Here is a 10625-nt window from a genome sequence, read left to right as displayed (position 1 = left end):
AGAATATAAATATAGTTACAGCTCACTAAAATTCGGGGCATAATGTCTCATTATGATGTATTATTCCAGTTTACGATGAGTTAACAAGGGCATAAAATGTGTTTATCTTGCAAATTTTTTTTGAAAAATGTCTTGTGATATAACTGGGGGTTGAGAAAAAAAGTTGGGTTTCCAGTGAAACCTGATATAACTGGGTTAGCCAGAACATCCAGCTCAGATAATGTAAGTATTGGTTAAACACAGGGGTTTTTCAGGTATTTTAGTTTGACAATTTAAGAAGTGCATCCAGCTGATATCCAATAAATATAAATAAATAAAAATAAATAAATAAATAAATAAATATATATATATATATATATATATATATAACCCCAGGCTGCATTATATTATATATTATAAATATTATATTTAATGGACCACCTTAAGACATTTACACAGGGTATGGGGAGCCACAACGTTACATACGCTTGCCTCTAGATAAAAGATCTTTAAGAGAATGCAGTTTCTTTTTTACATTGTGACAAATATTTTTTTTTTTTTTGTTTTCCACCGCCAGCACCCATTGAGAATTTACTTCTAGAATTTTAGAATAACTTTTTTTTTTTTAATTTATCGTAAATGTTTATCAACTCAAACCCAACTTAACTCTTAGTGTGGCTCAAACATTAGATATTCCTGATTTTAACTCTTTAATTTTTCATTTTCTTCCTGAAATCTGTATCTTCTTCAAAAAATAACAAACAGAACCTATTAATAATTTTGAATATTTTGGAATGGAAGAGACCATCAAATTACCTATATATATATATATATTATTACAAAATGTTTGTATGTGACATTTAAAATTTATTTTTTTATTTATTTTTTTAAATATATATTTTTAGCAAAATTATGGTAACACTCGAGAAAATGAAAAACAGCGAAATCTTGATCTTTTTCGTAACTCTGTTATAGTTGGTGTTAGATAAAAAAAATGAGTTATGCAAGATGTGTTTGAATGGAGCTGAATAGTCTTACACAACGTGTCAGTCTGATTAGGATCATTCATATATGGTCCCTTTCACACCCTTTCCAAGTTATACAACATAGATTTTATAAACCACCGGCAGATAAGAATCCAAGCACCTCCCTCCCTTAATACTATAAATACAGGTTCTCAGGTGTCTGAATGTCTAGCGCAGGTTTTGGAGAAGGTATCCACTGACTTGAAGAATCATCTATTTAAAGGTTTTTTTTTTAAAAAAAAAATAAAAAATGCCTGCCGGAGAGATCTTCACGTTGACCACAGCTCGAGAGGTACCCAAAAAAGCCAAGGAAAATAACGAGTTGACCGTAACGAGGGGAAAACAGAAGGAATACCAGTTGATTAAGGTGAAGGACACTTGGTGTCGTGTAGAAAGTGGCCAAGAAATAGCCTGTGATTGGGAAGAAGATCCAATCATTGTTTCCCAAGCCAAAATGTAAGTATGGAAAGTACCCCAAATCGTCTTGATGAAGACGTAGGGTTTAAATGAAAAAAAATCCACAATAAATAAGTAGTATTAATATATGTATCTATCTATCTATCTATCTATCTATCTATCTATCTATCTATCTATCCTTCTAGGTAAAGGTCTTTCTATCTGTCTTCTTTCCTCCACATAGGAGAATGCACTTTTCCCTCTGATTAATTATCTAACATGTTAGTACATAAGCTCTACACTGCAGTTTGGCATAGGAACTGTCGAATTATCTTGGATTGTAAAGCTTTCTATTAGAAAACTTCTCTATAAAGCTCATTCTCATTCAATGAAATCATCTATTGCTATGTATTACTATGTCAACCTACACATACTCTTAATAAGTTATTTTTTTATGTTGACCCCATAAAGGGCATCAAGTAACTTCAACTAAAGACTCGGTTTGCTTATCCCATACAGACGATATATCTCTCGCCACTAATTAGTAAATTCCTCTGTCACCCAATGTCCTCAGGGCAAAATTCTTTTTGGTGGCTCTTTTTTTTTTCTTTTCTTTGACAACCGATCGAGAAGGTTGGGGATAAATCAGCGATTTTTATAATTTACTTACACTTTTAATACAATTCATTTTGTGACACGCGATGGACGTTTTGTGATAGAATTCCCTATTTAGGTTATTAATTAGAATTCCGCGGCAGCTTAATTTTGGAAATATTACATGACCCTCTTTCGATTTCTCAACAGAAGCGAGAAGATATCAGAATCGGGAGTCTCGTGGACCGTGCAGGCCCCTATTTATTTCCGGTATAAAGTGATTGAAACCCAGAGCCTTTTAGATCCCAGTAACTCAACGCTCCTGTATGGCCATGTATCTGATCCCCAAGAACTAGAGGTTTACCAGAAAAAGACCCAAAGGCGTTTTATTGTTATAGACGTGACGGTCGATAAATTACATGGCTCCAAAGTTAGGAAGTATTTTGAAGCTAACAATGTTCATTATAAAGTGATGGCCCTTCCGACCACAGAGGAAACCAAATCCATGGACATGGTGTTGAAAATCTTAGAAGAAGTTCAGAAGTTTGGCCTTGATAGGCGCACCGAGCCGATTATAGCCATAGGAGGGGGTGTTTGTTTAGATATTGTAGGCCTGGCTGCCTCCCTTTACAGGCGACGCACGCCTTACATCCGCATTCCCACCACACTCTTGTCCTACGTGGACGCAAGCGTGGGGGCGAAAAATGGAGTCAATTTCTGTAACTGTAAAAACAAACTAGGCAGCTACACCCCTCCCGCCGCCACCTTCCTGGATCGATCGTTCATTCAAACAATTCCACGACGTCAAATATCCAATGGGCTTGGAGAAATTTTAAAGGTATTTCCACATTTTATGGGTAAACTTTAAAAAAGCTAAAAAAACAATTAAATAAATAATTATTCATTTAAAATAAATAAATTCACGTTTAAGTGTCTTCAAACCCAACATTTTACAGTTTGTTCGACTTAATAGTGTAGTGGTGGAAACATATTAGATAATATATATCTATCTTAAGGGCTTGTTACATATTTTCCCAATCATTCCGCTGCACTAAATTTGGCGGAAGCTGATTGGCTCCTGAAGTCGATGACGGAGGAGTCAGGAGGTGATGTCAGGACATTGAATAAAAAAATTATTATAGGTTTTGTCTCTTATTTCTTTAAAAAAATTTATCTCTGCTATGCTAAAATTGGTTAAAAAAGCAGAATCTATTAGTAGATTTGAGAAATACACTTAACAGGAGAGAGATCGGATGAATTAATTTAATTTGATAGGATATTGCACGTATAGATCAGGAAGTGTTAGGTATTTTATTTAGCGCTCTAATAACGGAAGAGCTTGATCTTTTTTTTTGAGTTAAACTTTATGTGTAAATTGAAGGTAACGCCGACATCCTAATTAGGTCAAATGGGTTTAATTTAGTCTTCGCAACTTTATGTGCCAGTGTTTAATTTTGGTAACCCACGTTCCGTGATGTATCCGTACACGGTGTGCCTGTCTGTAAAACCCATATAACCCATAGGCGCTTCTCAATTTTATTGTCTAACTTTTCTTCCCCCCCCCCCCGTTACAGATGGCTTTGATGAAACACAAAGGGTTGTTTGAGTTGCTAGAAAGTCACGGAAAATATCTCTTAGACACAAAATTTCAATCGAGAAATGGTCTTGCGAGCCACGGAGATGCTGCGCTGACAGCCATGAGACTAGCTATCCAGACGATGCTAGAAGAACTGGCCCCAAACCTCTGGGAAGACGATCTGGATCGGCTGGTAGACTATGGGCACGTCATTAGCCCCGAACTTGAAATGGTAGGTTTGTTGGCCGCCATTTCTTATATTTCTTTGTTTGTATGGAAAATTCTTTAAGATGCCAAGCAAAGAGAGGCCAGTAGAGGAGATTGACAATTTTTCCTCTGAATTTTTATTTAGAATTCTTTCTTCTACAGAGTACAGAAATGATCACAATCGCTTGATTATTAGCTAGAATGCTATTTCATTAAGTACTATAATTCTGTGTCTTTTATAGAAAGTCTTGCCAGCATTAATGCACGGAGAAGCTGTGAATATTGACATGGCGCTCATGACTTATGTGTCGTTGGAACGCGGGCTGCTCACTAAGGATGAGAAAGATCGGACCATTCAGTGCATGAAAGGCTTAGAACTACCGGTTTGGCACAAGGATTGCTCTTTCCAGTTAGTGACCAAAGCTCTGGGGGAGAGATTCAAGCACAGTGGAGGGAAGCTACGTCTGCCTCTCCCTACCGGCCTTGGGACTGCAGGTATAATACCGCTTTAATACATAGCCACATTTCATTAGTTGTTAATAAAAAGAATTAGTAAGGCTGTGATGTTACTAAGGTACTAAAATCCAAAGGGAGAATAGGGATAAGGGGATAAGATTGTCTCACTTGATGAAGGCCACACTCAAGGGCCACCACCTGAGATCGTCCTGAGAGCTAACTCATGGAGATGTATGGCCAACCATTCTTTCTGTGTTTGTCTATCGGGAACGAATCTTGTTCCTAACCTAATATTTCCTTTGTTTTCAGAAATTTTTAATGACATGTGTGAAGAGAGCATTAAACGAGCCTATGAGATGTGGGACAAGGAGTGCGGAGAATGCTAAGTCCTGAAGGATCTCATGTTTTATGGACTCGATGCAGCACATCTTCAAAGCCAGTTCTGAACATCTGCAGCATATATAATGATCATCAGTAGTTAGGTGTGTTTGTGGGTTAGTTAGTGCAGAACGCAAAGACTTAATCCAGCCGGTACCATCGTCAAAAGCAACTGACATTCCAGACGCACTGAAGACAGAAGAGCGAAACGCGTTGGTTAAAGCGCCAATAGTAATCTATAAAGCTAGGCTGAAAGTTACAGAAACTGCCTTATCGATTAGATTGCTATGGCTTTTTTATATGCATTTTTATAAAATGGGACGTATGTTTACTATAGTTGGGGATATGTGCCAGTTATTTTAAGGTACCATATTTGCACTTTTAAGGTCACATAGTTGAGCAACTCAGTATTGTGAGATGGATTTCCTATCCTCTATAAGCGTACATACACTCACTTAGTTTACGTAACCCCCTTAACCACATTCTTCTATTCGGGCAGCCCGTTAAGCAGCACTTTCAGCGAGGTGGAGGAAGTTTTGGGGGCCCCACCAGTCCCGTGGAGTCTCGTGGAGGGCTGTTATTTTTTGGTATGTCGCTACATCAATTTTTACCTGAAATTTACTAAAATTTCCATAGTTGCAAACCTAATATCCCTACATTCTAGTTCCTTAAACCCTAGAGCTTTGTTATAGAGTTTCAGGGTAATTTTAAGGATTTTAGTACGAGTGACATAAAAAATCTTTATTCAGTGTTTTTTTTTTGTGTGTGATGGTTCATAGCAAATAACTGTTGAAGTGAATTAGAACAGAAATCTGTAAATATAGTAAACTGGTGGATAATGGGACAAAATTTTCTGTAAATGATGACATGAATGGTAAATATCTTTGTTCAAAGTATTCCAGAACAAGAATTCACCATCAAATTCAACAGAACCAGAGTAAACATAATTAACAGACAATAATTTAGTTTATGGAATTTAACTAAATTAAAACTTTTTTCGCCTCGTTTTAATTTGGATACACAGAAGAGCGCTAACGTTTTCCCGGTATTCCAGTTAAAGAATTATCCGGAATTAAATTTCTTTATTACAAATTAAATGTTGATTTAAAAACTGGCAGCACTTTGACGACCAAAAAAAGAAAAACAAAATCGTACCCTATGGGTACAGTAAACATTGAAGTATATTGTGGGATTTGTTAGAATGTTTTTGCGACGCAGGCAGGGAGTAATATTTGAATGAAAAATGTATTGTTTTTATAGACGCTGATACACCAAAGCATGGAAACTGTTGTCTGTTGTTGAATGAATGCTTTTACAGAATTTTTTTTTTTTTTTTTGAAAATAAGTACAACAATTAAAAAATAAATAAATAAATAAAAGTTTTTTTCTGTTTTATTATTTTAATGTCTATTACATATTCCATATGCTATATATGTTGGATCGTTTCTACTGACACATTTGCCAGTCAATTGCTCTTTGTATTTTGATTCTCAAAGTACTTTAAAATAGTATAAAAAATATAATTATAAAATTATTTATATCATTATGGTGGTCTAGATGTAGACCCCAAATCCCGCATACGTATCGAGCCTATGGCTGCACACTGAAGCTCCAGATTTGGCGCTCAAGTGGCAGTAAAGGTGGTTGTGCGGTTCTCTCTGCCACTGGCCAACCAGGCATTTACCAAGGATAAGGTGGAACTCCAGGGAGTTTGAAGTCTTTATGCAATGGGTTATAGTATCAGACACGCTTGATTGATGGCCAAAGGTTTATGGACACCTCTTCTACTAAGTCGATAACTAATTGGGTCTACCCAGGACTTTGCTACAACATGTTGTGGTGTGGTAGGGTCTATAATCAACTGTGTTTTCCACCCGTCATTAAATAAAAAATGTGTAAAGCTGCATTGGTTGCAGAAATCAAACACATTATAGAATAAGTCCTCAAGACCTCTGAGGTTTAGTCAACAGCTATAATCTATCAAAGCTTCTAAAAACATTGCTTCTTCTCTTCAGGTTCACTTATTTTACTCTTAATGAGAGTTAGAGACTCAGATACAGGTGTCATTGCATGCAATGCGTGTACACACCCAAGTCTATTATAATAGATAATTATTTAAAGCGAAACGCGTTGGTGAGCTTCATTCGGAGAAGAAGAAACTGGTTTATAAAGTGTTATTCAACTTTATACTTTAAATAATGAGTCATCATGGAGTGCAAACCACCTACGTACGTCAGCGTTATACAGGGATGGTTTCATAACCAGGTGATTATCTTTTCAAATGAAAATTACCGTGAAGATTAAATAATTTCTATAATATTAAGTTAGGTAAAGGCTGTTGATGTTTAATAGTACAGTGGAACTTCTAGTTAATGTATGGGTCAAATTATTCTACATATGTTTCTCTCTTTCATGTAGGTATATATGAAGTATTGATGAATATGTACATCCTATATATCGCCTACATATAGCTCATGTAAACTGCTATAGGGTCTAAAAAAAAAAAAAACATATAACAAAGGTAGTCAAAAATCATGAATAGTAAAATGAAACTATGAGTAGCTAAATAGTTTGGTTTTGGCTACCAAAGATGTACAGAATGAATATAAAGCAAACATAAATATAAAGCAAACAATACAGACGCGTGATTTTGAAAAACCAAAAATTATTTATTAATTCTATCAATAACAACAGTTCAAATGTCTTTATTGTATACATTAATATTGATTCATATCGTACAGTGATATGGACCAAAAGTACATCCCCGCCGCGAGGAACAGTAAGATGTATATTAACAACGTTACAGTACTATATGCTTCAAAGCAAGAGGCAATTTCTCCGCGTCACCTTGGTGTCAAAAAGTATAGGTGTACAAAATAAGAAAAACGTAACTTCCAGTGCATTTTATTTGCAAATAAAACATTTTTTTGTGCTTCGTTCTTTGCATTTTTTTCCAATAATAATAATAATATCCACATCCCTCTTAATGCCAAAAAGAGAACACAACGTATAGGGGAGTAATATATATAAAAAAGGCAGAGTATAGAATTTTCTTGTCCGTAATGAACTTATTGCTTAAATATTACTTAAATAAACAATATAATAAAGGATGGAATTCTATTGGGTACAATACAAAAAAAAAAAAGAGTGTGTTGGCATTATAGTGTACCGTTGACCCGTTGACTTAACCCTTTCCGTGGCCAAGGGGCCACGTTCTGTGTTGCTATACAATTCTACCGTACCGTTCTAACAGATACATTTCATTGTTAATGCTACACAACCTTCTAACCTAGGCGTCACGAAGAAGATTTGATATACGGTAGTTATATATTTTATACAACGTACAAAAACATCCGGGGAAATCCTGCGTTTGGCAAAAAGTTTAATATGATGTTGGCACGAAACAATGGCACATGTTGGATTTTTTAAAATAAAAATAACAAATACGATGACTGAATTTTTGGCGAAGCTATAAAGGATTCCTTTTTTTTCAAAAATTCTTTAGAAATTTGACTTTTCGTTCACATATACATTGCATGTTTTCAGTTGAATAGCTGCAGTCAAGTGGCTTAATTGCAATAAAACAAGGGGAATAAATAATATTCATTTGTTTTGATATTCATTTCCCTAATTAGAAATGTTATGGATTTTGTTACATAAAAAGTACATTTTTACAGGGCATTACATTTTTTCTTTACAATAAAAATTGTCCTTTTGTCCCAAAATTCAAAAACAAATGTAAGGTTGAACTATTTTATAAGTTTATCTCATAGGAAATCATATTTTTAAGTATAATGGTCTATTTTTGTTTTAATATTGTCCAGAAACAGGTTGGATTTCACCTCTTTTAATATGTCTATAAAATGATAGTAAAGATAATTCATATATTTCATTTACAACAACTGCATATTTAGTTTTGCAAATATTTTTTTTGCCCACATACCTGCTGTTTCTATGTCTCCTTCTATATTAATATATAATAATATTAATATTAATCTAGATTTTTTTAAGAATGGATGGAGGCGGTATCTGTTCATATTTGGGATATTTATAATTCTCCCAATATCATGTTAATCTATATGTTTATAAGAATTTCACCAGGAAACACAAAAAGGCGATATCTGAAAACATAAATAAATAGTTTGACTAAATTTGGAAAATTATCGGGTTTCATATCTAAATTGTGGAAATTCTTTTATGCTTACCAATCCTAAATGTAACATATTTTTCAAATTATTTAATATATTAGTTTGGTGATTTGATAATTTAAGGTGAATTATTTCCTTTTTTTGAAGAGAAAAGCAATACTAAAAATAAAATTGTTGAATTTAGCACTGACATATAGTTTAATTTTTGTATATTCAACCCGTTACGGGTTACTAACCCCCAAAGTAGCACATGCTCTTGCAAAGATCTTACTTTAGAAAAAAAATACTATTTTAAGGAAACTGTACCGAAATCTCAGAATTATTTTATGGAAATGGACATTTTAGAAAGAACACCAATAAAGTTAGCATTTTGGGGTAAAGTAGATTATTACATGTTTACAGAATACATTGCGCACTAGTCCTGAGCAATTTTCCAACAGGAAGTTATGGTCAGAATAACAGGAAATGGAGGTGGAAAGGAAATGGCTTCCCTCAACAGAGAAATAGCAATAAATTGAAGTTTATGGGGAAACTATGGCAAGGAGCTGCCATATTTCCACATATATTAAATGATGTCCAGCGATATTAATTTATATTTAATAATCTAATATATTAGCCTTAATATGAGGGACAATCCTATATGAAAAATGTATTTAAGGCTAATGATGTCATAACCTGTTGCATTTTGTCCAGGTCCCCCTAAATGGAAGACACTGAATATATTCTTTTCCATGCAAAATTACTATACTCATAAACAAAACAGCTATTTTTTTCTCAATAATTGACATTTATAGAGGTCTCTCTCTGGTAGAAAGAGAAACAAAAACCACTCCATTTCAAGCCAGAATTTCATTCCTGAGTTTCCTTTAAGAAGTTAATAATAATAATACTGTTTCTACAACATAAGTAGAAAAAAACATTTTCAAAAAAAAAATCTGTATTTTCTCAGTTACTTTGTAAGATCTTTTAAGGAACTTTAAAAAACCAGATACAAATAAAATTTCTGAAATATTGTTTTTTATGGAGTTGAATCCTCGTCATTAAAGCGTACGGTTGCATTTAACCTTATCCTTATCCCCTTTACAGCCTGACTTCAACATTGTGCCCCAATAAAGTTTTTATAGACATTAAAGATGGGGCATGATTGGGACAAATAAAATCAACTCCTGTCATACCTAGAAAGCCACATTTATCTATTGATCCTAAAAGAACCGTTCTTTTATTTTACCCCAAAACATCAGGTATTATCCTATTCTCACATCCCTAAAATATTTCCGTAAATATCTTTGGCCGAATTAATGCATTTTTTCGTTAAAGTTGGCCCAATATACATATATATATATATATATTTTTTTTTTAAGAATTCAATATCCGACACAATAAATTCTGGAAGCATGTTTGTTCTATAAGACAATATCTGTCTACACCTATGTTCACAATACACTGTATCAATCTGACGAATTTTTACAACACTTCAGTCAGTGCTAGTCCACAAGAAAGAAAAATAAGGCACTTCATTCCGAATGATAAATTCTAAGCCGACTATCACAAGACCAGCGTTTGCTACGGCAGAGCGTCAAATCCATGAAACGATCTACCTCGTCACAACAAATATTACACCCTGTAATTCAATTTATTCTTATATATACATATATGTCTATATATATATATATATATATATATATAAAAGCTATTATTGCATAGATCTATATAAATGGTTAATACGTCACAATCGCTGTTTTTATTTCTTGTTACAGGACAGTAGTAAACTATTAACCCCTTCAGCTGACAGAGGTTGAGTACTTCATTATTCACCCAATCAACACTCAGCGGTTTAAAGCTTAAATATATGGGTTCAGTAGGTAA

The 10625-nt window shown here is 34.1% G+C and overlaps 1 protein-coding gene across 1 annotated transcript; it reads left to right on the top strand.

Annotated features, from left to right (window-relative positions):
- The first annotated feature begins 1165 nt into the window (after positions 1-1165).
- Positions 1166-5078, top strand: LOC128500844 (2-epi-5-epi-valiolone synthase-like). The gene is made up of 5 exons (XM_053470164.1): positions 1166-1460; positions 2205-2832; positions 3569-3802; positions 4020-4272; positions 4543-5078. Exons 1-5 carry the CDS (start codon positions 1255-1257, stop codon positions 4617-4619), a joined length of 1398 nt encoding a protein of 465 aa, XP_053326139.1. The 5' UTR covers positions 1166-1254; the 3' UTR covers positions 4620-5078.
- Positions 5079-10625: the final 5547 nt, after the last annotated feature.

Source organism: Spea bombifrons, chromosome 6, assembly GCF_027358695.1.
Source record: "Spea bombifrons isolate aSpeBom1 chromosome 6, aSpeBom1.2.pri, whole genome shotgun sequence".
Taxonomy (NCBI): domain Eukaryota; kingdom Metazoa; phylum Chordata; class Amphibia; order Anura; family Pelobatidae; genus Spea; species Spea bombifrons.
This window is presented reverse-complemented; position numbering and strand designations above follow the sequence as displayed.

What these genes read in the sequence shown, in the direction of transcription:
- LOC128500844 (XM_053470164.1), top strand. Translation starts at nt 1,255, where the DNA reads ATGCCTGCCGGAGAGATCTTCACGTTGACCACAGCTCGAGAGGTACCC. An exon ending in GGCTTGGAGAAATTTTAAAG is followed by an intron (nt 2,833 to 3,568) that starts GTATTTCCACAT and finishes CCCCCGTTACAG; the next exon opens with ATGGCTTTGATGAAACACAA. An exon ending in TACCGGCCTTGGGACTGCAG is followed by an intron (nt 4,273 to 4,542) that starts GTATAATACCGC and finishes CTTTGTTTTCAG; the next exon opens with AAATTTTTAATGACATGTGT.